The following is a 27,976-nucleotide window of genomic DNA, read 5'->3' as shown; positions in this document are numbered from 1 at the left end:
GTCTTTGCCCACCATTATTTTTATCTGCCATTCTTACCAGAGCCGCTTGTGAGGCCATGGAGGGACAGGCCCCCATCGAGCATCTACGACCCATTTGCCGGGATGAAGACGCCGGGCCAGCGGCAGCTCATCACCCTGCAGGAGCAGGTGAAGCTGGGCATCGTCAACGTGGACGAGGCTGTGCTGCACTTCAAAGAGTGGCAGCTCAATCAGAAGAAGCGGTCCGAGTCCTTTCGCTTCCAGCAGGTAGTGCGCTGTGCCACTGTGGAGTCCCTCCACACCCCACCCCCAACAACACCCCACCCCCAACAATGGACGAGGCAGCTGAAGCTGTCATCTATGACATTGGAAGTGGACGGGGGAACTTGTGAACACTGGGTATCCTTGTTAGTGGCTGGGCCTTGTGTGAAACCCTGGCTAACTCTCTGTCTCTGTCTCTGTCTCTGTCTCTCCTCTCTCTCTCTCTCTCTCTCTCTCTCTCTCTCTCTCTCACACACACACACACACACACGCTCGCACATCTCTCTAGCCACTTTGTAAATACAAAAGCAAAGATCTATAAGACGCAGAACACACCACCCCAAGGCGGCCCTCTGGAAGGGCTCATGAGAGAGGACTGGGGTTCACAGCAGAGTCTTGCTTCACCTGTTTGGTCTGAAGATGGTTGTTGTTTTGAGACGGTTTTTACTGTACCGTCTTAGCTGATCTGGAACTCTCTGTGTAGACCAGGCTGGTCTCAGATGTGTAGAGACCCACCTGCTTCTGCCTCTGCAGTGCTGGGATTCCGTGCACGTGCCACCAAGCTGGTTCAGGGATTTTTATGAGAAAATGAGCCAACTTCATAGGCACACACACATTTATTTATTATTACTTTGATATATTCGTATTAAAAGAGAGGAAATCGGGCCATGAGAGATAGAGGGACTTATTCATGTCCACTTCTCTAGTGGATGACAAGGTCTCACCAGTGGTGTATTCCAGTTCCTGGTGTCCCTACTTGACTTGACAGCTACCGAGGGGCGGTGGCGTCTGACCCTGTGAGGGGAGCTGTGCCTTGGGGGACGGCTAAGATGTTGAGGAGGAAGGAGCAGAAGACAGCCTTGGTTGAGCTCTGATAGTTGCACAGCAGATACTGTGCTAAAAGCTTGGCTGGATGGTTCTCTGTTTTTCAGGAAGCTGAGGCTCAGATTGGAGAAGAGCCACTCAGATGCAGACTCCGGCTGGCTCAAGAGTCTACGCTCCCCTCCCTACACCTCTACCACCCCCATGTCCTAACTCTGCCAGCTTCTGTTTTTAACTCAAGGACCCTCTTTCCCAGTGCCTCCCCTCTTTAGGGGGTCTTAAGGGTGGTGGCCCCCTGTGATGTTAAACACAGGGCTCTGGGCCCCTTTCACTTAGGAGCCCTAGAACAGCTGCCATCTTGGGCATTTATTCACAAATAATAAGTCTCTCAGAGTCCTTATTTCAAGACCTGGGGCACGGGTGGAAAAGCCGGAAGTTACAGCGCAGAGTAGCCGCCAGCTTTCTCCCCATAGCTATGCTACAGTAGCTTCTTCCATGCACACTAACTTGCTCAGAGTTCCTAGCACATGCTGGGGTTCATGTTCATAGTAGAAAACACCAGTCAATGGAAGTACATGTAAGCCTATACCTGACAGCCTCCCCTGCCCAGGGCCACAATCCTGGGCTAGCCACTTTCTTTCTCCTCTGCTTCTGTCTGTTCCTCCGTCTCTTTCACCCCTGCCCCTTGTGAGTAGACGCTGCCTAGGCTCTCTCTCTAGCTCTTTCTTTGTGCAGATAACTCTTGTCCACTTCTAAAATTGAGGCCATTAGCTGGAAATGTTCTCCTGAGGTGCACTAGACCTGAGGCTTGCTTGGCCAAGTAGCCTCCTTTCTGTTTATCTTTCAAGACCCTAGACAGACTTTGGAGTTCTCCCACTGATATATAGTAGATGGAGATCTCGCCTACATCTATGGTGGTTTTCCTTTCTGTCTGTCCACTCCTCTAGCCATGCCCCACTGTTGGCCGGCTACCTGCATCAGGCCAACTGGAGGTTATAACTGGTGCCCATTGTAGGGTTATTGTGGTTCCAAGTCTGCTCAACCACGGGGCTTGGCCTCTCAAGGAGGCAGGATGCAGGAAGTTTGACAGCACTTACCCCACACCGCCACTGGGCTGGTGTCAGGAAGCTGTGGGACACTGCTCCAGGGGTGGGGAAGCACGGTCTGAGCACTGGACACAGCTGGAGCTGGCCTGGGGGTCCCTGGCCTGCAAGGAGGCTGGGGCCATCTGGTTGTCAGGCTCTTGGGCATCCAGGCACCTCTGGGATGCTCTGTAAGAGCAGAGAATGGAATGGAGGCCTACAGGCTGGATCTAGCCCGGGGCAGAGGGGAGGAAAGAGGGGAGCTCTGGCTGATCCCGCAGGTGGGGAAGTCTTTGGCTTGGTGGTGGTGGATTTGGTTTGTTGGTGGTCACTGCCTGGAGCTTAGGGAGGCTTTCTTCGGAGATTAGAGGACAGCTCTGTAAGCGAAGGCCTTTTCTGTGGCTCCCCACAGCGGATCCTGTGGTTTTAAGGTGTTTATTGTCTGGTGGAAAGTGGATGAGTAAACCTGTACCCCACTTCTCAGAGTGGGCCTGAGATTAAATATCTTTTGCAGGGAGGAGTGTCTGGGAAGGAAAGCTTCATTGGCTAAGCCTCCAGGCCTTTAGGTTCCTCATTATAATGGAGATCTGTCTTTAGCCTCCGAGTTGGTCTACTACCTGTGGAGGGGCTTATGGCGTTGCCCTTATGTGACTGATGGCCACAAATCTATGGGGGGCTGCGGGCTAGTGACAGGCCTGGTTTCCTAGGAGTCAGGAGAAACACCTGCCGTCCCTTTCAGGGTCATAGGGGCTTCAGACCTCCTTAACCGGGAACCAGGGTGCCTTTCACGGTCCCACAGCCAACCACTTGGCCACTAGATGGGTCTCCTTGCCTCTATCTCTTCCACCCCCGGGCCATCAGAGCATTATGATGACCGTCTTATGACATTCCTTATTTCCCTAATGCTTTCTGGACCAGGTTCAGTGTCTTTAGCCCACAGCTGCTGACCCACCAGCCCTTCCATTCTGGCTTCCTGTGGCTCTCTCAGAACCACCTGCTACTCCAATCAGACTGTTTATACATTTCCCCAGGGTGCTGAATGCTTACCTTCCCCGGGATGCCCCGGCCACTGCTGCTGTGCACCGGCTTAAGTTAGAAACTAATGTTAACCTTCATGTATCCAATCAACATTTATTGAATGACTCAAGTGGACCAAACGATTGAATTATAGAAAGATCCATAAACCTCGTCTTTGGAAAGTCTATGGTGTCCTTGAAGAGGCAGGGTATCCATGCATACCTTGCTTACACTATATGCAAAGCAGTGTAGCCCAGGAGGTTGGCATGGACAGGACTAAGGGCTGGGGCCGTCTGGGGAAGGCTTCAGAGAGGTAGCCTGGACCCAGACCTGGGACAGGTTTATAGAATTATGGCCCCTTGAGGTTAGAGGACTAAGGAGAGAGCACAGTCAGACACAGGAGCCAACTTGAGTCTGTGAACATGTCAGGGTGGGGTTACTTATGAGGTATGGGTGGAGGAAGGCAGTGGGTTCTAAGGCTGAGAATGGGATGAGGCATCTGAGAGCAGACTCTACTATAGAAAAAAAATGGCGCACTTCAGGCACAATTTACCAGACTTGAGTTTCTCTGGGGGCCATCTTGAAAGACATGATTGTAGTGTCCTGGCGTCCGTAGAGACCATTAAAATAAGAATGGAGTCCCAACGTCCAAAGGGTGTCATTCTGCTGTATACTCAGACAACAAATAAATTATTTTCCAGGAAAACCTTAAAAGACTGAGAGACAGCATCACCCGAAGACAGAGAGAGAAGCAGAAGTCAGGAAAGCATGCAGGTAGGTGGCTTTTCAGTGTGCTCCATCACTGGGGGACGTCACCTCACTAGGGGTTGTCATTGCTGCCGTCCCCGACTCTCCCTTCTGCTGTGGCCTGAGTGGGCAGGCTGCCTGCCCAGCACCTGTTTGCAGATCCAGGTCCTTCACTAGACGGGAGATCCGTGGAGACGATGGTTTTGTCTTGTCCCTTCTATAAGTGCTTAGTACTGGGAAAGCACGCCCCCTCCCGTGAGAGAATGAATGGACAGAGACCCCTCTCACCCAAAGAGGATGGTTCCATCTTCTCTCTTGCCTCCATCTTGGCACTTAAGAGAATGTGGGTGCCAACAGAGCAGAGCAGAGAAAGCCCCACTCTCCTGAGAGTGGGCAATCTTTATCATGAGTGTCCAGGGACCCACTGTGTGACCGACAGGAGGGCCATACACTGATACATACACTATGAACTGGATCTTCTGTCTCCTCCAAACCTCCCACCACACCAGTCATGTGACACCACTCGTCACAAGGACAAAGAGCCTTTGGTAGGTCGGACCTCTGGGCTTGACTTTGGCAAGAGGAGTCCCTTACATAAAGAACTAAGCAAAACCCAGGCCTCCTTGTGTGTTCAGCTGTCGACGGGTGACTTCCCATGAGCCTGGACATTCCAACGGGCCTCTTGCCTAGGCCCTTCCTTCATGCCTGCATTCTTAGAACGGGGCTGTGGGCCAGTCCAGCAGCCCCTTTTCTGAGGAGACTCTGGGCCGTTGTAGACTTCTGTATTCTGTCTTGTCAGGACACCTGGAGGGCAGGCTTGTTGTCCCAGCCATGTCCCTCTACTGCCCAATCGCTGTTACTTCATTTCCTCACTCCTAGGACTCTGAATCCAATGTGCAGCCCAAGCGTGGCTCTTTCCCCTGTGCCATGGCTACTGCCAAACCACCGCCATCTTTTGGCGGAACTAGTACAGCAGTTTCCGGACTCTCCACCCTGGTGTACTCTCATTCCTCTGCAGTTCATCCTCCAGCCTCCAGCCACTGTCCTTTTATAGAATGTCATATGGCTGGGTGTAATGGCAAATCACTTTCATCCTAGTTCTTTGAAGCAGAAACGGACAGTTATTATCTGTGAGTTTGAGGCTAGCTTGTTTACACAATGTGACCCTATCACAAAAATTTAATTAATAATGGTAATGATGATGATGATGATGATGAGCACCAGGGGCTAGAAAAATGGCTCAGTGGTTAAAAGTTTGTATTGCTCCCTTAGAAGACCTGAGTTTGGGTTCCAGCAGTCAAATTGGGTCATTCTTGCCATGTTAACTCCAACTCCAAGGGGTCCACTGCCCTCTTCTGGCCACCATGGGGAACTGCAGTCATGTACACATTACCCTTACAGACACATAATTAAAAATAACAGTAATAAACAAAAAATTAAATGTTGGAGTGTGCCACACTCTTCTCTAAGTACTCCAGGGGCTCTTGTCCCACTCAGAGGAAAGGGATGCTCTCTGCTTTGGCCTCCAAGGTCTCACATTATGTGACCTCTGTACTCAATCTCCACAATGCTTTGGTCTGAGCATTAATAACTCCCTCATATTGCTCTAACAGGCAAGCACAAGTCTTCCTTAAGGCCTTTGCACTTGACATTTCCCTCCACAACTCAGCTTACTGGTACCATTTCTTCCACCAAAGAGGCTTCTCTGCCATTTGTTCAGATGAGCCCTTATGCCTTGCTTCCTGGTCTCTGTAGCATGGACCAGGACTTTCCTTAGTCTTCTGTTCTGTTCTAGTCATGGTCCAGCATCCTCCCTCCTTTCCTCCATAAGTTCCAAGATGGTGGGAACATGCATGTTTTGCACCCTGCTGACTCCTGAGTCTGCAGTACAGTCTGGATGGTGCTTAGGAATTCTCTGTTGGAATTAAGGGTTTCTGTCAAATGTCTGCTGACAGCAGTCACTCCACAGTCACCAAGTATCAGCATCTAGCTCGAGAAGAAACCCAGGCTTCTCTGTGTGTGTGATCCACTGGTTTCTGAGTTAGTTGTCCTTTTACGCATGCAGGTGTGCTTTTCCCATAATGCCTAGCACGGTGAGAATATTAATGATTTTGAGTAGGTCAGGAAGAGGGCTCAGGGAGATCACCATAGCACTTCTCTTTAAACGTATAACCCTCTCCCTGGGGCAGGGAGTAGGGGCTCAGCGTGTCTGGCTCCCTGGTAGAGAGGAGGAGAGAGCTGACAGCAGAAAGTCATGTTCACAGTATGCAATCACGTAAGTTCTAGGTGGGAAGGACTGAAGGGCTTTCTAAAAGTAGAGCACATGCCCGCCAAGACAGAAACACTGATGAAATGAGCTGCGTCAAGCTTTTTAGCACAGACCACATTGTGGTCGATAACCCCAGTGTGTGTGCGAAGGCCGGGAGGGGACAGCAGGAGACTCACACGCACTCAGGGGTCACGAACTGAGACTTCTGGGCCTCCTTATAGCTGTCTTCCCGTGGGCTCCGTCTGTCATAAAGGAAGAACAGTCTGAGCACTGTGGCAGACACCTACGTACCAGTACTTGGAAGGTTAAATCAGGAGGACCACAAGTTCTGGACCATCCTGGGCTACATTGTAGGACCCCACAAAGTTCACCCAAGGCTCAGGCTCTGAATAACGACCTCTCTCCACTTGCATCTATCGTCTAAATTAGAATGATCGATGTGTAAAGATCTCCAAAGAAGCACAGTCAACTTCCCTCCCCTCTCTCCAGATCCTCTGACACGGGAATTTTTGCTTTGGAGAAAGATAGTTATTTTTACTGTTTTTAGTCAGTGACTATAATTAGTGCTGTGCCTATTAAAAGATTAAACTATTTATATTTGGACACTGCTAGTTAACTTCCATTACTGTAACAAATGATGGAGACAATCAACTTATAAATAAAAAAGGCTTGGGGCCACCGGCATGGCTCAGCGGATGAAAGGCCCTTGCTGCTAAGTCTGGTGACCCAAGTTTGGTCCTCAGAGCTCACATGATGGGAGGAGAGAACCAACTCTCTCAGGTCGTCTTCTGAAGTCCACTGTTATACCATGGTGTACACATCTAGTCTCCCCGTCCCCCAAACAAAATGCAGGGTTTTTTTTTTTTTAAAGAAAAGAAAAACAGGCCGATTTTGTTTTATAGTTTTGTAGCTTTGGGTCTGTGATTGGTTATGCTGTGACCTGGGGGTGAGGCTATACATCAGAGACTGTGCAGAGAGCCTAGAGAAACAAAATTCCCTCGCAGCTGGTGTGATGGTTTGTATGTGCTTAGCCCAGGGAGTGGCACTATTAGAAAGTGTGGCCCAGTCGCAGTAGGTGTGTCACTGTGAGTGTGGGCTTTAAGACCCTCATCCTAGCTGCTTGGAAGCCAGTATTCTGCTAGCAGCCTTCAGATGAAGATATAGAACTCTCAGCTCCTCCTGCACCATGCCTGCCTAGATGCTGCCATGCTCCCACCTTGATGATAATGGACTGAACCTCTGAACCTGTAAGCCAGCCCCAATTAAATGCCCTTATAAGAGTTGCCTTGGTCATGGTTTCTGTTCACAACAGCAAAACCCTAACAAATACAGCCAAAAAGGAGTCAGAAAGGGGGACAAACAGAAGGGGGCCTCACTGTCTTTTTCAAGGGCAGCCTCCAATAATTTAAAGTCTTCTTCTTGGCCCCACCTCTTAAAGTTTCCTCCACCTCCCAATAACACCCTTTGGGGTGGAAAGATGGCTCCTGGTTAAGCGCACTTGCTGTTCTCACCCAGGACCCAGAGGGTTCCCAGCACCAGTATGATAGCTCACAATTATTTGTAACTCTGGTTCTACGAGAGCTGGTGCCCTATCATGGCCAGGAACACCAGGCTCTGGGTATCGGAAGTTGGACTCTGTCCTTTGGGGTGAGGCAGGAGATATCAGGGCACCTGGCAAAGAAAAGGCATCATTGATGGTTGAGCAGATACGACTCATTAAACTGTGAACTTTAATTAGAAGTTTGCATACTGTCTTGCAAAGCTCTAGTCTATGGGTTTCCACTGTGCACTCCGTGTGGGTCTCAGGACCTCTGTATGTATACTCACGGGCCACTGGCAGGAAGAACTCTGTGCACCCAAACCACTGAAAACCATTGGCACACCTCTCATCGACCAATAAGAACTTTGGGGTTGGTGAGTGGCACCTCCCTCAGTGTGACGTTTTCTAAGGAATGTAGCTCATTCTAACCCCAGACTGACTCAGATTTGGAAACTCCAGTTGCCATAGAAAATAACAAGTATTACCGTTTTTCTTTAATTCGGGTTGGTATGCCTCTAGGGTCCTAGCAAGTGGATCCTCCAGCCATGGTCTTCAGCCCCAGGGAGTGGCTTTGCTCTTTGTAGTGTATGGAGTTAATGGCACAGAAAATCAGCTGTGCGGGTGTAGCTTGTTGACACTGTGGCCCCACAGGGAAGATAGCCGATATTTGTGTTTCAGGTGTGTCCTGGAAGGCAGAGCCAGCTGAGGTCCAGGAAACCGGGTTCTTCTCCTGGCCTTATTGGCTGAATCACTTCCATATCTAGGGCCATTCCTTTACCCAGCACGCAGTTTAGTTCTCTCATTGGATTATGATCCCCCGTGGAATAGAAAAGTCCCAAAGGGAAATAATAACATACACGAATAACATACACGAATGCACTTCAGGAAAGCCATTAACACACACAGGGAAGTTATTCCTGATACTGTGCCTTCAGGCAAAGCGTGGCAGTGTTTTAGAAACATTTAGCCAGTCCCTGAGTTTTGAACCATTGGCCTCTGGTCCTTTTCTTCCTCTGTGTTTTTATTCTTCCTCGTAGAACTGGTGGGGAATTCACCACTGTGAAATTAATTAATCAGACTGGAAAGCTTAAGAAGGTCATAAAGTGACATTAAAAAAAAAGACAGATAGAAACTGAGAAGGAAAGGAAAGAATGGCTTATCCACATGGGCTCTGAGACTTGAGGCTCACCCGTGGGATCATGCTTTAGCCCTACTCTGTGCCTAGGGCAATGAGCATGGAAAAGGGCTTCTCCTGCCATGGAACCAAAGAGCCTGGGACATGAACAACACTCCCCATTCCGCAAAGGACTGGGGAGCCAGCTATCACTAGGGCCCCATCTACTGCTAGAACCACCTTAGAATGAGGAAGGGCGGGGCCCATGAAGACCAGTAATGCACACTTGGGATGCTCTTGCCTGTCATTCCTGCATCCGGACCACACAACCTTTGTGGTGTTTTTCCGTAGGGCACTGGTCCATTCAGTAGCTTTCTTGGCGGGTCTCTGGCTTTGGCAAAGAAGGGTTGCTTTGGAGCTTCCTATCGCACTTGCTCCCTGGAAGAACAGAAGTGGCGAGGAGAGGCGGTGTCCCAAAGCATCCCCCTCTTTTACCCTTGTTCCCATGGTTTCCCTTATCTGCCTCACACTCACTCATTGGGTAGGAAGCTGGTGGCACACCAGATAGCTCACTCTGTCCACTGGCACAAGTTATTTATGCTCCCAGGCCTAACGGCAAACCTCTGGCAGTGCCCAGCCTTGAGGAGGTCAGGTCGACATGGAGCTGGGTAAGGACTGTGAGCTTTTACCATGAATGAACCTCAGAAGTCACTGTCTCCTCCTCATGAAGGACTTCGGCCACAAACGCTCAGGGCTACCATAGGTGCCCATCCCACACCCCCCTCATCTGCCATCCCTAATAAATTCAAGGAACAAGAAGTCCCTGACCATGGGAGTGGGAAGCAGCCTGGACTCCAGTGCCAGGGCTCGCATCTCAGTTTGGCACGTCCCCCCGGACAACATTACTCTTCTTCCGTTGCTTCTGGGGACGATAGCAACAGTGCGAGTTCCTTGCGTTTTATGAGGGTCCGACGAACTAAGAAGATGGGGCTGTTAAAATTATCCTGGTGCACAGAATGGTCTATGGCCGTCAGGGCTGCTCAATGAGTACAAGAGACATTTGGCAAAGGCAGCCAGCCTGAACCTCAATCTTTCTTCTGATTCCAGACCTGGAGATCACAGTTCCAATCCGACATTCGCAGCACCTGCCAGGGAAGGTGGAGTTCGGTGTGTATGAGAGCGGGCCCAGGAAGAGCGTCTTCCCAGCCAGGACAGAGCTGAGACGCGGAGACTGGAAAACAGACAGCACATCCAGCACAGCAAGTAAGCAGCAAGTCAGGGGTGTCCTCCCTCCTGCAGCAAAAGCCAGGGAGGGGTACCCTGCCTCCTGCGCTCCAGCTGTCACCGGCTGGCCTTGCCAACACTCTCAGGAGCCCAAGACCTCACCTGGGACCTGATTTGGTTTTGAGAGGTGTGGAGTATGTGGACCAGTTGGTCTGAGGCATTTGCCCAGTCGTGTGGTAATTTATAAGTAGCAAAACCCAGTGATTGTCAGCAGAGGTGGGAAGATGCAGCCCAGCATTGCTTTATAATACTTCATTTGTTTTGTTTTGTTTTGTTTTGTTTTGTTTTGTTTTGTTTTTTGTGGCAGGCTTTCTCTGTGTAGTTCTTGCTATCCAGAAACTCACTCTGTACATCAGGCTGGAGTTCCACCTGCTTCTGCTGGGATTAAAGGCATGTGCCACCAGCCTGTTTTATAATAATTCTTCATGTTCAAATTTGTGCATTTGCCAAAAGTGAATTGTCTTCCTCGATTCCTTAATGGCCACGAACCTCTGTAAGATAGACTCATGACCTCTTTTGGCTGAGGAGGAATTGTTCAGGCTTAGCCCCTTGTCCCAGGTTGGCTATGGGCTGGGCTGGGATTTGAACTCACTCTAGAGCTAAGTCAGGAAACTTCACCCCCTGTTCCGGCTTCTTTCCCAGCTGTGCTAAGGTGAAGCCAAGGGGACTTCATCAGAACTATAGACAACAATAGACTCAAATTTGAGAACTGCAATGTCTGCACAGGCAGCTCAGGGTCTAATTGGGACACATCTTCATTTTTGGTGAAGAAGCATGAATAGGAGTCTGATTGTGGCAGACGCTGCCTGTCGTGCAGGCCTCAGGGACGGCACTCTGTCTCTCTATGCAGAGCTGCGTCTGCTGAAGTGCTGGCCTCACTAGCAGTGTAGGCTGAGTTTCTTGTCTGTACTGTGCTTCATGGTTCTCAAAACAACCAAAAACATGACAAAAGAGATAGAAGCATACACACTCCCGGACTCGGGTCTCCTCAGAAGTGAGGCAGTGAGTCCACCAGTGAATGCAGGGTAAAGGGTCGGCGCTCCAAGCCGGTAGAGATCTCTCTGGTTACACCACAGCCTTCTTGAGAATTTCCTGTGTGTCCCGGATCTGTTACCCAGAAAAACCTACCTGCCTGGACCCCTCCACACACAAATCACACCCACGCACGTATCCCCAAACACCTATGTACGAACACACATACAATTTTGCTCACCCAAGGACACAGGTTAGGACTCTTTACTATATAGATGGGCCGTTTGTGACCCAGAGAGGGTCACAAAGCACTTTGCTGAAGGTTAATCAGCCAGAGACTAGCAAAGGTGACAGTAGAACCCAGCTTGTTCTTGTCAGTTAATATTCCTCACACCTTGACCGTGGCAACAGACCCAAAGGCCGTCATGTGGCTACATGGGAATGTAGAACTGGACAAGAAGAAAGCCTTCTCACACATAATGAGGGCAATAATGTGTACCCAAAGACTACCTCTGCCAAAGGGTGTGTGTGTATGTGTGTGTGTGTGTGTGTATGTGTGTGCGTGTTCATGTGTGTGTGTGTGTGTGTGTGTGTGTGTGTGTGTGTGTTGCCGCGGTTGCGAGGTTGTTCTCAATGTGTGCTTTACTTTGGGGCAGCCTACACTGAGGACAGGGTGGACCAAGTAAGGTGTTGCCCAGAAATAGCTAGCTCGTAGGACTAGGAAACACTATTTCATGCCAGACTTACACTCTTCATTGTGGCTACAGATCAGACTTGTTCTTGCTCCAGTTTCTGCTATGTAACAAACCATGACAAAACTTAATTGCTTGAAATGTAGCCATTTATTTACACCTCATCCCATAACCTGGGCACAGCTCAGAAGGGATGGCTTGCGTCTTCTCGGTGTTCAATGAGCAGGAGTCACGTGGATGACCGCATTCAGCTGGGGCCTCCAGGATGGCCTGGTGTCCTCCAAGGCCTCACTCCATATGACCTTTAACTCAACAGCGCAAACATCTTACATGGAAACAGAGTCAAGGAAGAGAGGACAAGCCCACTGTGCAAGAGCTTGCCCGGTTTTGGCTTTGTCACGCTTGCTAATATTCTATTGGCTAAAGCAGGTCTGAGTCTGGAGTGAGTGGAGGGCACCCGAAGGTATAGATGCTGTGGAGAAGGGGGTCTCTAAAGGTTGATAAACTGCCTTAAAATTAAAAATGATAGGCATAGCTGCTTCCCTAAATCACACAATTGCTATTTGCCTGCCCCATGACAGGCATGTCCCTGTCTGACCCAGTTCACCCAAGACAGTGAAACTGGCATCTCCTGGATAACAATTAGGGCTTAGAAAACAGGTCTTGAGTTTTCTGGCAAGCGAACAGAGGGAGTCAGATCCAGATCTAACCGTGCTTTTACCCAGGGAAGCTCCGCCTTCCAAATAGAATGAGTTCCTTGGCAGGGAGGGAGAGTGGGAGGGTGGGTTGCGGGGAGGGAGGGAGGATGGGGGGGAGGGGCGGGGGGAGTCAGGCACCAAGCCACCAGCTGCCCTCTACTCTGGAGTCACACCCTGTGAGCACCAGTTTGTTTTTTTTTTTTAAGATTGATTGATTGATTGATTATATATGTACATTGTAGCTGTCTTCAGACACACCGGAAGAGGGCATCAGATCTCATTACAGATGGTTGTGAGCCACCATGTGTGGTTGCTAGGAATTGAACTCAGGACCTCTGGAAAGAACAGTTCAGTGCTCTTGACCGCTGAGCCATCTCTCCAGCCCGCTCACCACTATTTTTATTATGGCACAGCTGTCATCTCTTGGGACCCACAGAAAGACAGTTGCAGGTCAAACCGGTTATAACTAAGTAATTAAGCTCCAGTAATTAGGGTTATGTTTAGAGAACAAAAGCCCGATTGTGGGACAGCTGTTAGCCTTGTGGATTATCTGGCCCCGAGGTTATATTATAACTGGTCCCTTTTTCCTCTCACTTTATTCATCTGCTGGAGACAGAAAGATGAAAGGAGCCTGTCTTTAGGGGCTCCTGATGGAGGGAACCACAAGAATAGCATGAGTTAGATGCTGACCCTTCTCTGATGACAGTGACATGGTACTGCCTCCCTCCCCCAACGTAAGAGCAGAGTCTGGGGATCAAGACCAGGGATTGCTTACCAACAGCAGCCAAGGGAGCCCTGGGTCAGCCATGAGCCCAGAGGGAAGACAACATCAGGGGGCCCAGGTTTAGAGCCAGACATTGTGGTTGTAGGTTTAGGAATGCCAAGGGAAGGGGGAGTAGGAGCTGATGGTGTGAATTTCCAGTCATGGAGCCAGTGCCTGTGACTGGTTTACTTCTTGCTGACTCGTCAACTTCAGAACATCGTTTGGTTCGCTGTGGAGCCGAGGAGGGACAGCATCCGATGACATGTGGAGGCTCAGACGTGGAGACCCAGGGCTCAGGGATTGTTTCTAGATGGGGCACCTAGAGAGTATCTGAGAGCATTTAACCCCAACATGGTGGTTGTGTTCTACATAGCAAGATCTAGGTCAGCCACAGCACAGCTGGGTCATGAGACTCAGTCTCAGAACACAAACTCAAATTTTACAATTCGCTTTCTTAGTTCTACCTGCATTATTACACAAGCCGGCATATTGACTAATACACATTTCCACGAAGCTCTACGGGGGTAATGCGATTTTAATGACATAGGTGGTAAATTCCTAACTGAAAAAGGGCTTCTCACACAGAATCCCTGCTGTGAGCATAAATTAGACTTCTGAACTTGTACTGTGCATTTCTGGTTGTGTGGTTCTGGGGAATAGACCCAGGCCCGTGCATGCTAACATGGAGCCCCACCCACAGCCTGGTCTATTGTTTGGCTTTGGGGTGTAATTTCTTAGTAGAGGGCTCATCTATGTCATACATACATCCTGGACCTGTAATTCATAATTAAGCTGCAAGACTACACTTAAAACACACACACACACACACACACACACACACACACACACACACACACACACACACACCAGCTTGTAGATTTAGAGCAACTGAAACCCTGAGTGCCTCTACTTCCGTGTCTGTCAAATCAAAGCTCTAACATCAAATAGGATTTTCAAAGGGATTAAATGGCAATCACGCTTTTGAAAGCACTCCACGTGAGGTAAGCCCTGGGTAAATGGTAGCTATTAAGCCCAAAGTGGTCATCAGAAAGCACACCGTTTTATACGACGCTAACAGAAAAGCCGAACTCTAACGGAATGGCTTGAGGTGGCTACTCTTAGCAGACTCTCAGGTTTTTATGTACTGTTTCCATTGCTATAAATAAGTCTGGGCTGGAGTTCCCCACCTCACTCTCTCCTGAGGGGATCCACAGTCCAGCTGATGTTGTTTCTGCCCTTCAGGCAGCACGAGTAACCGATCGAGTACACGGAGCCTTCTCAGCGTGAGCAGTGGAATGGAGGGCGACAATGAGGTGAGAGGCGGGACTTCCTCTCCGCCTGTCTGGTCTCCGGGGGTCGTTTTATCACAAGGGAAAGGAATCCAGGGGGAAGGAAGTGATCCACAGAAGGTCACGTGTTATGGGAAGCCATTTGTATGAAATACCATAGAATGGGCAAATCCAGAGAGACAGGATGAGGGGTGGTGGCTGGTGGGGCTGGAGGGTGGAAGGAATGAGGGGGTCTGGGGTTTTCTTTGTAGGAGAGGAAAATGTCCTGAGATGAGTTAGAGGTGGAGGTTGCGGGAAACTATGAATGTTTTCCATTCATTTTACTTTGTAATGATTGACCTTTCACTATCTGAATTTTGCCCCTGTATAAAGGAAAGGGGTGGGGAGCATAGCCAGGGATAGGCAGATCCATTCAGATTCCTCAATCAGAAGTGGGTGTCTGCAGGAAGGAGCTATATGAGAGCTGGGGATTCCAGGGGCAGCATCATGCTGGCCCCAGATCAGAAGCCCGAATCTTGCTATATGGAGCTATGGGATTGTCCTATATGTCCCAGAGCCCAGAATATATAGTCTCTGATTTCATCCCCCTCTGTACACTGGCCTTCCCTGAATTTCTGCATGAGGAGTGACATGCTGTCTAGCCCAGAGTCTTCTGAGCTGAGTGAGAGGTTCAGCTGATGTAGGGTGTGGCCCCATTCCAAGTTGGGCTGTTTGTGTCAGTGTCTGTCCTGACCTGGTGACCAGTGGCTGATTTGAGCCCAAGGGATTATGTGAGTCACTAAGAACTCTGAAGACTCAGGAGAATGGGCACAGGGAGAGCACTCTCGCAAACTTTCAGGCAGTACTGGTGTTAGCAGATAGCAGGCCATACTTGGAGAAGCCAGGATTTTGAGTTCCGGAAGTTTTTGGGTTTTTTTTGTTTTTTTTTGTTTTCTTTTTTTTGGAGCTGGGGACCGAACCCAGGGCCTTGCATTTGCTAGGCAAGCGCTCTACCACTGAGCTAAATCCCCAACCCCGAGTTCTGGAAGTTTATAATCATCTTAGTAACGTTATGTTCCTTGGCAACAGCAGAAGGATATGAAAAACTGCCATTGCCACCGGTTTGACCCTTGGTTTGGGGACAGCCAAAGCCTAACAAGGGTGGGGGGCTATCCCCCGTTGTGCGGCTGTGGATGCCAATGTGCTTTGTACAGCATCACCTTCTTTTCTCATCTTGCACTCTGTAGGACAATGAAGTCCCTGAAATTACCCGGAGTCGTGGCCCAGGTCCTACCCAGGTGGATGGAGCTCCAGTTGTAACCGGAACACCCGTCGGGATCCTTGAGAGACCTCCTAGGGTGCCTCCTCGAGCTGCTTCACAGAGGTAACATGGAAGTCCACATGACGTCATCTTCATGCTCTCTTAACTGTAAGGGAAAGGAGGATTTAGGGACATCTAAAGTGACCAAAGGGCAAGGACACAGTCAATGGAAATACTGTAGTTCGTGTACTTCAGTCTCTTCAGTAGACAGCGATACTTTATTCCCTCGCAAATACCAGTATGCCATGACTTTTGCTTTGCTTGGTTTTGCCCTTGATTTAAAGCAATATTTATTTATATATTTTAAATCACATGTAGATATGTGCGTCTGCATGTGGGTATATCCACGTGAGTTTACATGTCCGAAGAAGCCAGAGACCTGGGCTCCCCCAGAACTGGAGCTACAGACCGTGGTGATGGGTGCTGGGCACCACACACAGCTCCTTTGGAGGACCAATAACTGTTCTTCCTGCGGAACCATCATCTCTCCCGCCCTCCAGCTCTAGGTTTTTTTATTTTTTATTATTTTTTTGAGATAGGTTCTCACTATATCCTTCAGGCTGGCTTCAAACTCTTAATCCTCCTGCTTGAGCCTCCTGAAGGTTAGAATTACAGGCACGAACCACCACACCCAGCTTAGCTGCTCACGCTTTATATACTTAAATAACACACTTAAGTTTACGTTCGTAAGCGAAGGACCTTCACATGACTATCAGCATTTAAAATAATCTTTTAGATATCTGTTTTAATGTTTTCATTTTCACGTCTGCATGTGTCCATATATATACACAGCACCGCATGTGTACAGGTGCCTTTAGAAGCCAGAAGACGACATTGTTCCCCTGGAACTGGACTTACAGGCAGCGTGAGTGCTCTGAACCAAGTTTGGATCTTCTGGAAGGATAGCAAGTGGTCTTAACTGCACAGCCATCTCTCCAGCTCCTGAAACGAATTTTAACTTTTAATGCATACGTGTGTATGTATGTGCATATTCGTGTGACGTCTTTTTCACTGAACCGTGAGCTTAGCCATTCTCTATACGGGCCGGCCAGTAAACTCCCAGGATCCTTCTGTCTGCCTCTCCTGCTGGGATTATAGGCTTGTGTTGCTGTGCCCTGGATTTTATGTGGGCGCTTGGGTTGCAAACTCAGGTCCTAATGGTTGCATTGTAAACACTTTAACAAATGAGCCATCTCCCTAGTCCCCTTAATTTCTATTTGTCTGGTTAGAATTACGTTCATAGTATTGAATTCACTGTATGGTGGGTTCTGGGCTTCTTGGGAGCAGGAGATAAAATTAGAAGGGAAGGCAAAAAAACATCCTGGTCTGGGGCTGTGGGGTGAGCCAGACTCTGGAGTGGCCCTGGGGTTAAGTGTCCTGCTATCACTCATCAACTTGGATGAGTTATTTAACATTTTTGTGCCTCCACATTCCTGTCTATAAAATGGGGTTACTATGTGAGCTTCCTCACGGAGTAGTAATGACTGTGGCGGGAGATGAAGACTATGCGGATATATTTGTACAAGAGAGGGATAGACACCTGGGGTTTTAAAGATGAGCCCAGGCTAGAGTGACTCACTTGCTGGGTTCTTACTTCCGTTTGTGCTCACTGGGTACAGGGGCCTCTGGAGGAACATTCTTTATGGTCTGTGGAGTGAAAGAAAGAGTGGCTCAAGCTGACTAGTGAGGCCGTGCCTCTCTGTTTCTCTCCATCTTGGCCTTTGCTATTTATTGCTTTCCCAGCCGCTTCCAGCGACATTCCTCTACTGACACCTGCTGCACAAACATCTGATAGCCCCACACTATGCAGCAGTCATAGGCTCGTTCCCCTGGTGCAGCCTAGGGGATGCACACGAGGGTATTCCTGCTCCCAGAGGAATGCATGTGATAACCCCAGCCCTTGCCCTGAGTTTGTATGATGTGGCTTGAAAGTCCCTATGTACTCGGTGGGGGTGGGGCTTGGCAGGAGCGATCCCGGTAATAAATGCTGTTACTCAATGACTGCTTACTATGTGGCAGTGCTTATGTCAAACACGCTCAGTGCACGGCTTACTGCATGCTCTCCAAAGCCTGTTTATGCTCATCGCCTCTTGCAGGGGTAGAGCCTGAGGCTGGGAAGTGGGCGGAGAGATACTCTGATTGACAGCTTGGATCTTCTAGTCATTATGTTACACATGGCCAAGAAGGTCTAGGTGTCAGAGAGGAGGAGATCCAAGATCCAAGACTTTATTTCTGAAGGTTGAGGGCTCTGGAGCCACCCTGTCTTGATTGTACCAAGACAGGAGGTGGCAATCTTGAAAATGTAGCCGTAAGCTCATGTAGGGATTTTGTTATTGCTGTTGATGTCGTTGACATTGTTGTCAATGGAAAAGGAACAGAGAGGAGTCAGGAAAACTACTGCCAGATATTAAAGGATTAGAAGGTGGGGCACATTTAACTGTGAGAATGTCTTTTTCACTGAACCGAGAGCTTAGCCATTGGCCATACCGGCCGGCCAGCAAGCACCCAGAATCCTGCGGTTTGCCTCCCCTGACAGACAGACACGCATTGCTGTGCCCTGGATTTTATATGGATTTAACTGTGTGAGAAGGGAAGGGAGACGGACTGTCTGGGGATCTGGGAAGCATGTTACGATAAAGACAGGGAGAACTAAAGCACACTGCTAAGGAAAATTGGTATTTGTGGAGTCCTGTAATTAACAGAACTTGAGGCTTGTGTGCATTTTGGTTTGAAAAGGATCTGCAAATAGGTGCTTGCGTTGTAAGGATGTGTGCAGGTTTCTGGATAAAAAGAAGCAGCCTTTGAGTAGAGAATAAGGTGGGATGCTCTCTGACCATCTTGAATGGCTGATCTGCTGATAGACACAAGGGAGGGTGGCTACATGTCCCCAGCTCCCTCCCCTCTGGGAACCTGTAGTCCCATGTTCTCTTCAACATTCTCTTCTTCCTGGTGCAGCCTCAGTCCCTCGTGACCCAAGCTTTGGTTCGTGCCTCTGCAGGTTCCACATTGTCACTGGCAGAGCCACAACCACTGCCAGCAGACAGCCTGGTGCCTTCTTCTCCATCTGTACCATCTACTTCCGGCTGTTGGCTGGGGACCTGAAATCACATGCACCATGGTATCTCAGACACAGCCTATAAAGCGCCGAGCCTACCAAGCGAGCTACCTTTCTCTCCCTACCCCAAACCACTTCCTCATGAGTTCCCAAGCCTGGGACTCCACCTGGATTCACAGCTCCCACGTCCAGTGTCTCTCCAGGCATTTATCCATTCGCCCTGTCAGTGATCATCTTCCCACCTTCTAGCATCTGGTTCATTCTTGAGGCCCCCCACTTACCTCCCTGTCCCCCCAGGTCCCTCCTCTACACCATAGTCAAGGGCACTTTCTAGAACAGAAGCTTCTGATGTCATTTCCTGTAAGAAGCTCTGAATTGGATTCTGTGTACTTTAGTGTGCCCTGGCCTTGTCCAGCCACAAGCCTGTGCTCCACTACGTTTCATGCCTTAGACAGTCTCAGAAATGTATTGTTTCTCCAGTACATTTTCTCCCGTTACCTGAAAGTTTCTCCTTCTACTCACTTCCATTGTGTGTACATTCTTTCAGACTTGGTCCAAGCATTCCTCCTCTAGGAAGCCTTTCCCATGGATCTACACTGAGTGACACTTTGTTTCAGGTTTTCTAGTCTGTTATATCCCGTGCTACAAACAGTGTTTCTATTCCTCTCCTCAAGTGGATCTTGAAATTGTGTGTGTCCCTGTGAGGATAACCTAAGGGTCTCTGTTTTGTTTTTTGCTCTTTTTTTTTATTTTTACACAAGTATTTCTTTGGCCTGGAGCTTGCAGAGTAGGGTGACTAGACCACAAGCCACAGGGATCCTTCTGTCTCTGCCTCCCCAGGGCTTTGATTGCAAATACCCCATCACGATGTACCCAAGTTTTACATGGGATTCAACTAAGGTCCTCGTACTTGTACAACAAGTGCTGAATCAAATAGGCTGTCTCCCAAACCTAGAAATTACTTTTGAATGATTGTTTTTTAATTCTCCCCAACGTCTGGTATACTAACAGACACAAATTGGGAACATAACAAATACCTATTATGAAAGTGGTGTGGTTATGCGTGGGTTGGACTTCCTAAGCTCTTGCAGAATTAGCCATCAAGCCAGATGTGGTGTCTGTAAATCCCAGCACTCTGGAGGCTGAGGCAGGAGGATTGCCAAGATTTTGAGGCCAGTTAGGTCTGTGCCATAAGAGACTGTTTAAAGTAGATGGTGTGTACATGAAGGCCTAGGAACCTAAACCTCGCTTTCAAAAAACATTGTCAAGATCAGTGTTGCTGGGTTCTTGAATCAAACATCACCAGTGAAAACTCACCGGATTAGGAGTGGCCAGGGTGCAGCTGTTTTCAGCTTCTTAGCATCGGATCGGAGAAGGCAGTCTCTGCACAAACCACTCCCAGTTTGGACATACTGTCCTTTAGCTTCCCTGGTTCTGTTATACCTGCCAACATGAACCCATCTCCCCGGGACGGGGCTTCTGATCCTTTAGTGGAGCTGGCCAACGGAGCAAATCTAAATTGATGTACTTGCAGGTGTGTTAGTGCAACTTCGAGGTGAGAGAGGAGACCAGAGGGCGATGGGACTGTCTCATAGAGGAAGGCAGACTGTACGGTTCATGAGGAAAGGTGTCAGACTAGACTGTTCATCTTTATAGTGAGATTTCTCAATTAACTTTCTGATTGCTTACTCTAGGCCAGGTGTGGTGCTGCTAACTAATTTGCATGTCATCTTGAAGCACCCACATTGCATTGATTGGGCAGATGAGAAAACATGGTCGTTGAAGTTGACACACACACACACACACACACACAGAGAGAGAGAGAGAGAGAGAGAGAGAGAGAGAGAGAGAGAGAGACAGACAGACAGACAGACAGATAGACAGACAGAGAGGAGAGACAGAGAAAGGGAAGAGGGAAGAGAAGACAGAGAGAGGAGAGAGAGAGAGATAGAGAGGAGAGAGAATGAGAGAAACAGAGGGGAGAGGAGAGAAAAAGAGGAAAGAAAGGAGAAACAGAGATAGAGACAGAAAGCAGGGAGGAAGAGAGACAGAGATAGAGAGAGACAGAGAGACAGAGACAGAAAGATACACAGAGAGAGACACAGAGAGAGGTGGGAGAGAGAGTGGGGGAGAGTTGTATATATGAACATCCATGCATAGATGTACCTTAAGGTCTGAGCTTCTCCTGTCACACAGGATGGTCTCCTGATTTTGCACATTCTCTGTCCCATGCACACACACACACAGTATATTGAGGCCAGATCCTATTACCTGCTGTGTGCCGCACACAGGATGTGAATTGTGGGCAAATGTTTGCAGAAAGGAAGGAATTGCCTAAACTTGCTTAAGAGGTGTGGCCTGATCCATAGTTCATAGGGCAGGAGCCTTGAAGAGAGACAGAAGGAAGGACACCACTCCTTTGTTTTCACTGAAAAAAGCCCAGCAATTCTGTGACCAACGCACAGAGCCCTCCTCTCCTGTGGGTATCTGTGGTTATTCTTTGCTATGTCTGACTCCCTCTCTTGTCCCCAGGACACAGCCTCTTCTTTCCCAACTCTCGTCACTTCCTTGACCTCTTCAAAAGCGCTGTGCGGGAGGCATTTAGCAAATATTTACTCACAGATTAACTCCATCCTGGTCTACGCGGCTCCAGAGTTACACAGCTCAGTTATGGTAACCAACAAAGCTCTCTTTCTGGACATTATTGATTTGCTTCCTGGAGACTAAATATTGGTTTTACAGCACACACATGGAAGAACTATCTGTAATCATTGGGCCGATCTGTAAATAGACCCACCCTGGTCTACCTGGAGTGTCACTTAGGACCTTACAAAGATCCACGCAGAAGAACATGAAGAGGGACTTTCAGGTGGGCAGCACACAGTTGGGATGGCAGCGTTCCAGTGAGGAAGCCGGAAGCAGGCACTGGAATTCTCTGTCCCTCTTTCTGCCTACCTCACTACAATAGTGAGTTCTACCCAGGCTGCCTATTGGAATTGCTGGCATTTAACATCTAGGCCTTATTGTTATATAGATACAGCACGGTCAACAGAAGACAAGAGACAGCTGCTATTGAGAAGATAGTGTGCTGGATTCATGGTTCTCCAGAGCAGGGGGAAGGGGGCACCACACCGCAAGTGTTCATACTGGGACATGCACATGTGGGTCAGGGGGCAGAGGGGACAAGGGTCAGAAATCAGCATGGGCCTTTTATTGTGGTTCCCATGAGAAACAGTAAGTTAGGGCAGGGTCAAATAGACCTAGGGTCACTAGTTTGGATGACTTCAGTAGGCACTGAGGCAGTGGGACTATCTCTGTTTGTCTGCAACCTGACCCTGGGGTGAGAAGGGCAAGTTGGTAATGGTTCCAAGGAAGTCACTGGGGCTTAGGTAACTGTGAGAAATGCAGTCCCTCCAGGGTCAACAAGACCCAAGGGTGACAGAGCAACAGAAAATGAAAGACATAGTTAATTCAAGGGCTTTGTGACTGGGAGACGGTGGAAAGGCCTTATACTGAGCTCAAGAGAGTGTGATAAACAGAGGTTGCCTTAGTTAGGGTTTTACTGCTGTGAGCAGATACCATGACCAAGGCAACCCTTATAAAGGACATTTAATTAGTGCCGGCTTAGAAGTTCAGCGTTTCAATCCAGTATCATCAAGGCAGGGAACAAGGCTGTGTCCAGGCAGGCACGGCAAGGAAGGAGGTGAGAGTTCTACATCTTCATCCAATAGAAGCCAGGAGCAGGCTGGCTCCCATGTGGCTAGGAGGAGGGTCCCATTGACCACCCCCACAGTGCCACACTTCCTCCAACAAGGCCACACATCCTAATAGTTCCACTCCCTGGGCCAAGTGTATTCAAACCACCACAAGGATGGAGCTTGGGCACTAGCATTTGTCACTACCTCCACTGGTGGTCCCTATGTTCAGGGATCAGAAGCTATGGCATCTATGTCATGAGACATTTGTAGTCTTGTGTCTTGACTCCTTGACCAAAGACAGTGTCTTTTACATGTCACTTCAAATTAGCCACAGGTTGTGGATACCCAGGAGCTCTTTGATCTGGTTAGTTGTTTTACAGAGTTGCTTTATTTTTCGTCACAGGCCTCTAACCCGGGAGCCCTTCCATCATCCTCCTCCGCCAGTTCCACCCAGAGGTCGCTGATTCCACCTCCTAGATCCGGCCTACTTCGGGACTTTTAAGACTAGCCATTCTCAGCCTCTTGATGAAGTCTTCATATTGAGTTTTCTGCATGACTATGGACCTGGAGACCCACTGTCACTGGTGATGGTGTAGCCCTGCTGGTTTGGGTGATCCTTGAAGACATTATTAAGGCATGAGGAAACCTGAGACGAAGGCGACTTTGTTCAATGTCACCAAATATATTGGTTCACATTCTTATTTGCTGAAAGGATGAAAATACTCACCTCTCCTATCCTAGAGAGGGAGCTTACCAAGACCAATGGGCATGTGCTTAACAAGTGAGCATACTGTAGGAAACATCTATCAGCCTGTACAGACCTGGTAGTGCAGCTTAATTTCTGGAAGTGATTATAGCCCTTCCAGCAGAGGTAAGAAGGGACCTAACTTTGAAGTAGTTCTTTCACAGTCTATGTTTGTCCTGGGACTGGTCACATACGACAAGCTGAAAAGGGGGTTAAGCCAGACTCTTGCTCCACTGTGCCATTTGGGGTCCCCCAGAAGTGTGAAACAGGTGGCTCTGTCATCACCCTCTTTGAATGTGTATGTGTATGGTGTGTACATGCAGATGTGTGTCTGTATGTCTGTGGGCATATGTATGCACCTCTGTGTGCAGACTAGAAGCAATGTTGGAAGTCTCTGTCACTCTCTGTTCACTGAGGCAGAGCCAGGCTCTCGACTGAACTCAGAGATGACTGGTACAATTAGTCTAGCTTGTTCCAGGGATCTCCTGGCTCCACTCTCCCGGTGCTGAAATCACAGGCAGGTTGCCATGCCCCCTCAACATCTGTGGGATACTTGGGATCTGAATACTGGTCCTCATGCTTGGACAGCAAGCACTTTATCTACTGATCCATCTCCCCAGCCCCTGTCAGCACACTTTGTGTCTTTAAGAAGCCCAATCCCCTCCCTCTCATAAGAATTCTCCAAATGTAGAAATAGAGCCATACCTCACTATCAGCCTTCTTGACATTACCCTCGTCTGTATCTCCCAGGCATGGGACTATCAGCTACTGCCTTCACTTTGGGCTTTTGTACCTCAGAATGCTGTCAAACTAGTTGTGTTATAGGAAATCACTGAAAATGATCAGAACCAGAATATAATATGGCCTTTATATGTCTTAGTTCTAGCTATAAAGAAGGAGCAGGACCCTTAATTATTTTTCTCTCCTGAGGATCTTGAAGAAGTGACAGAAAGAAGCTAAAATATTTTCTCCCCATAACAATATACTGTTACTACATACTGTTACAATCAACCTGGTAAATATGTAGAGTACAGAACTGTAACCATTTTATGAATGTTGAGTTCCTATTATATAAATCTACCTTCAAACCACAGATCCTTAATTTTAGCTATGTACACGGTAAAGTTATCAGAAGGGGTCCTTTTAGAATACAAGTAATGTCGTTGTTTCTCATGAAACCTTTGTCCAATCCCATATAGATATATATTATTATTGATCTGTTCAAGTGTATTCTTACTGGATCCTTTTCTCATAATTAAAGGTTCTCCTTTCAATCTCTTTCCATGGTCCAACACTTCCTGGGTTTAACTTCTGGGGGACTCTTGAGTTGTTATATAAAACCTGCCATTGATCATGTCCACCATGGGAGAGTATTTTCACAAAGTATCTCACAGAGAACCTGGAACATGGTAGCCATTCTGGAAGTGTCCCTCAATCCTCCTGTCACTTGTTTGGGAGACGTAAGAGAATATCATGTAGAAGAACAAAGATGACATCAGTGTGGTTGTCCTGTTCTTTATCATTCCCCATTTTGAGAGTTTTGATAAAAGAGTTGTATCTTGTTATCTTAAGCCCCTTTTGGCTACCAAACTTAGGCTAGTATACATATTCTGGTGAACTTTGATAAATAACAACATGGCTGTTTGTGCAATGTTTGGATATATTATTACATTTTATTCTTATATCGAAATAAATAGAAAACAAAATTCAAAGTGCTTTTTGAGGAGCCTGGGTCTAATGAACATGATGCTTTTGGGAGGTACATAGAACTGATCAGAGTTGGGTGTGGTCAGTCTTAAGTTCTCAGGAGATATTCCCTGACCCAGCAAGCTGTTGGAGATTGGTTCTAATGCTTTGATTCAATCAGGAGTCTGAGTGCCCAAATGCTAAATAAAGGTCCTCCTCCCCAATTGGTTTTTGATCAATCGTTAAAGATGCCAATAGCCAATGACTAGGCATGGGGTGGGACACTTAGAGTTGCACAGTCTAGGATGAGAGAGGAACCAGAGAGATTCGTGATGGCTCTGGGAAGAAGAATGGAACACAGAAGTGGCAGGAGATAAAGCCAAGTAGTCATGTGAGATTTCATTCAGGTAAGTAGTCACTGGCCACTTCCCCGATTGGACCTGGGGTAGCAGGGGAAGGCTTAGGAGCCTTTGAGGTAGCCAAGCCAAGGTATTTAAAATAAACTAGTGTGTGTGTGTGTGTGTGTGTGTGTGTGTGTGTGTGTGTGTGTCTGTGTCCGTGTGTGTGTGTGTGTGTGTGTGTGCACATGCATGTGCATGCGCATGGGTGATCCTCCGGGAGCCAAAGTGGTGTAGCCATAACTCCTGCTACAGCAAGCTGGTTAGCTGTGTGAGGAGGAAGAGGAGGAAGAGGAAGAGGAAGAAGGAGGAGGGAGAATCCGGATGAATCACCTGTCACCTGGATGGTATTACTGAAGTTTGTTCTTAATGGTTAGAATATTCTAATTACCTAGAAAGAGAACCATACCTGAAGCACTCATTTATTCGTCCTTTACATACAGAACACATTTAGGAATGCGTTATATAAAATAAAAACGCGGATTTTTTTCTAATGCAATGAGGACCAGAAGCTGAAAATAAACAGGTAGATGAAGATGGTCTCCAGATCTTCTCTGGCGCATGGATGATAGCTTCTCCACTGCCTTCCTTCCTCCAGATTTTACCAGGGAGCTCAACAGACAGAAAAGCAATGGTGATGTTCACTGCAGCCTCCGTCAACACAGTCTGACAGCACTTTTCCTTATCATATGTTCACTCCTAGACACAAACAACCAACTACAGAAGCAACAAGGTACAAAGACTGAGAGACTAAGTATGAATGAGAAGTTGATGTTCCAAGCAAATCATTTAAATTGGCATATTTAACGGATTCTGATGACTCCTCCTGCTTTGCTGTAGCCACACAATTATTATGCATCTAGACCACTCTAATGACTGATCTAGCAAATCAAACAGATAGTTACTCTCCCAGTCCTTTGTTATTAAAAACAAACAAAGGCGAAGGGGAGCCAAGCCAGGTCAGTAACAGCCCTAGAGCTGGGGTTTTGAGATTCCTTTCCCACATACTCCAAGGAAGCAAGTGCGTATCCTGCGCTCCTCCGCAGGGAACAGTGTGTGAGAAAGGCGAGTAATTAAACCTGAAACTGGAGGAATCTGACTATAAGATATTTGCTTTGGGTGCATATGTAAATTGTTTTGGTTTCCAAGCATGTTATTAAGAATATAAAATAGTTTTCATTCATTCCTGCTGGCCAGACATGAGGCTTCCCAGGGTAGTGGGAGGATTAGTGGGAGGGTAAAACACGGATTTAGAATTCTCAGACACAACTTGGAATTCATTTTCTCATAGAAAAAGAAAGGTTCCCAGGCTAGCCTGCCAACGCTCGTCTCATCCACAGAGTGGAAGGCAGTTTTATTTTTCTGTACCCGAAGAGACAGTGTGGTGTTAGGACGGGAATCTTTGCTTGGCAAGCAGGAAGCTCTGCTTCTAGTTCAGTCAGCTGCTCACTGCGTGAGCCCACATCATGATGTCACAGCTGTGCACTCCATCACCTCTGAAACTCACAGCTTTGTGCTTGGTGTCCAGGTGGCTCCAAGTCTGAGAAGACAAGGCCAAGGCAGGGAACCCCTTCTGAAGGAGCATGGAGGCAGCCTATTGGAGTCATCACCACCTAAGTAGCTAGGATCTTTGTGTGGGGGTGGGATGGGTGAGGAGAAGAAGAGGGCAAGGAGACGGCATCGAACTCATGGCCTACTTTCCTCATGTTGTGTGCGTGCTCTACAATTGTGAAACCTCCAGCCCCAGAGCTTCATATTATGTGACACCTGGTGTTTCTTGCCTTTAATCATTGTAATAGATTAATTAATTAAAGAAAAAAACCACTGGGTGAGGGCAGAGTGTGGTGTTGAGTCTCTACAATCCAAGCAGAGACAGAAAGATTATGAGTTTGAGGGCAGCCTGGGCTACTTAGTGATCTCAAGATTAGCCTGAATTACATTGAGATTCTATCTTAAGGAACTCAAACCAAGCAAAACCAAACAAGAACTCAGACAACAAAAGCCAAATAAAACTGAGTCAGATACAATGAAATATGAACCATGCAAAGAAATTAATGGACTTGATTGCTCTGAAGTCCCCAAACTAGAGTTTTTCTTCATTTGTGTGTCATGGGAGGTGGATGGGGTGGGCAGATTTCTGTCCCACAGCACAGTTGTGGAGGTCAGAGGACAATTTGTAGGGCGGGGTTCCCTCCTCCTACCATGTGGTTCCCAGAGACCAAACTCAGGTTACAAGGATTGAAGGCACCTTGGCCCTCTAAGCCGTCTTGTCTGCCCATATAAATAAATGTTTTGACTGAGAGCTTCCTAAAGAAAGAACTCAACATGATAGCAAATTTCTAGAACAGTTCAGCCAGAACAGGAAAACTTGGAAAGTGGCAGGAACTCTCCCCTCATCTTCCTGAAGTGACTGCCAAGACAAATAGAAAGAAGAAGAAGAAAAAGAAGTTCAAGGAGGCAATGTGCCTGTAAGGTCCAGAGTTTCCAGGCCAGTCTAGGCTCTATTGTAAGGCCTTGTATCACAATGCAAAACCAAGTAACAAACACTCTAGTCATCAAAAACTG

General features: G+C 47.9%; 1 protein-coding gene across 6 annotated transcripts in view; it reads left to right on the top strand.

Annotated features, from left to right (window-relative positions):
- The window catches only part of Pik3ap1 (phosphoinositide-3-kinase adaptor protein 1), a 154,115-nt gene extending 126,867 nt beyond the window's left edge, over positions 1-27,248 (top strand). For 2 of the 6 annotated variants that reach the window (XM_063287325.1, XM_063287328.1), the window contains 7 exons: positions 41-246; positions 3,863-3,935; positions 9,939-10,094; positions 14,483-14,553; positions 15,756-15,892; positions 16,622-16,694; positions 22,986-25,039. In XM_063287325.1, coding sequence (XP_063143395.1) covers positions 41-246; positions 3,863-3,935; positions 9,939-10,094; positions 14,483-14,553; positions 15,756-15,892; positions 16,622-16,694; positions 22,986-23,084 — 815 coding nt within the window. In that variant the 3' untranslated portion in view covers positions 23,085-25,039. 6 annotated transcript variants of the gene reach the window in all.
- The last annotated feature ends 728 nt before the right edge of the window (positions 27,249-27,976 follow it).

Source organism: Rattus norvegicus, chromosome 1 (genome assembly GCF_036323735.1).
Source record: "Rattus norvegicus strain BN/NHsdMcwi chromosome 1, GRCr8, whole genome shotgun sequence".
NCBI classification, from domain to species: domain Eukaryota; kingdom Metazoa; phylum Chordata; class Mammalia; order Rodentia; family Muridae; genus Rattus; species Rattus norvegicus.
This window is presented reverse-complemented; position numbering and strand designations above follow the sequence as displayed.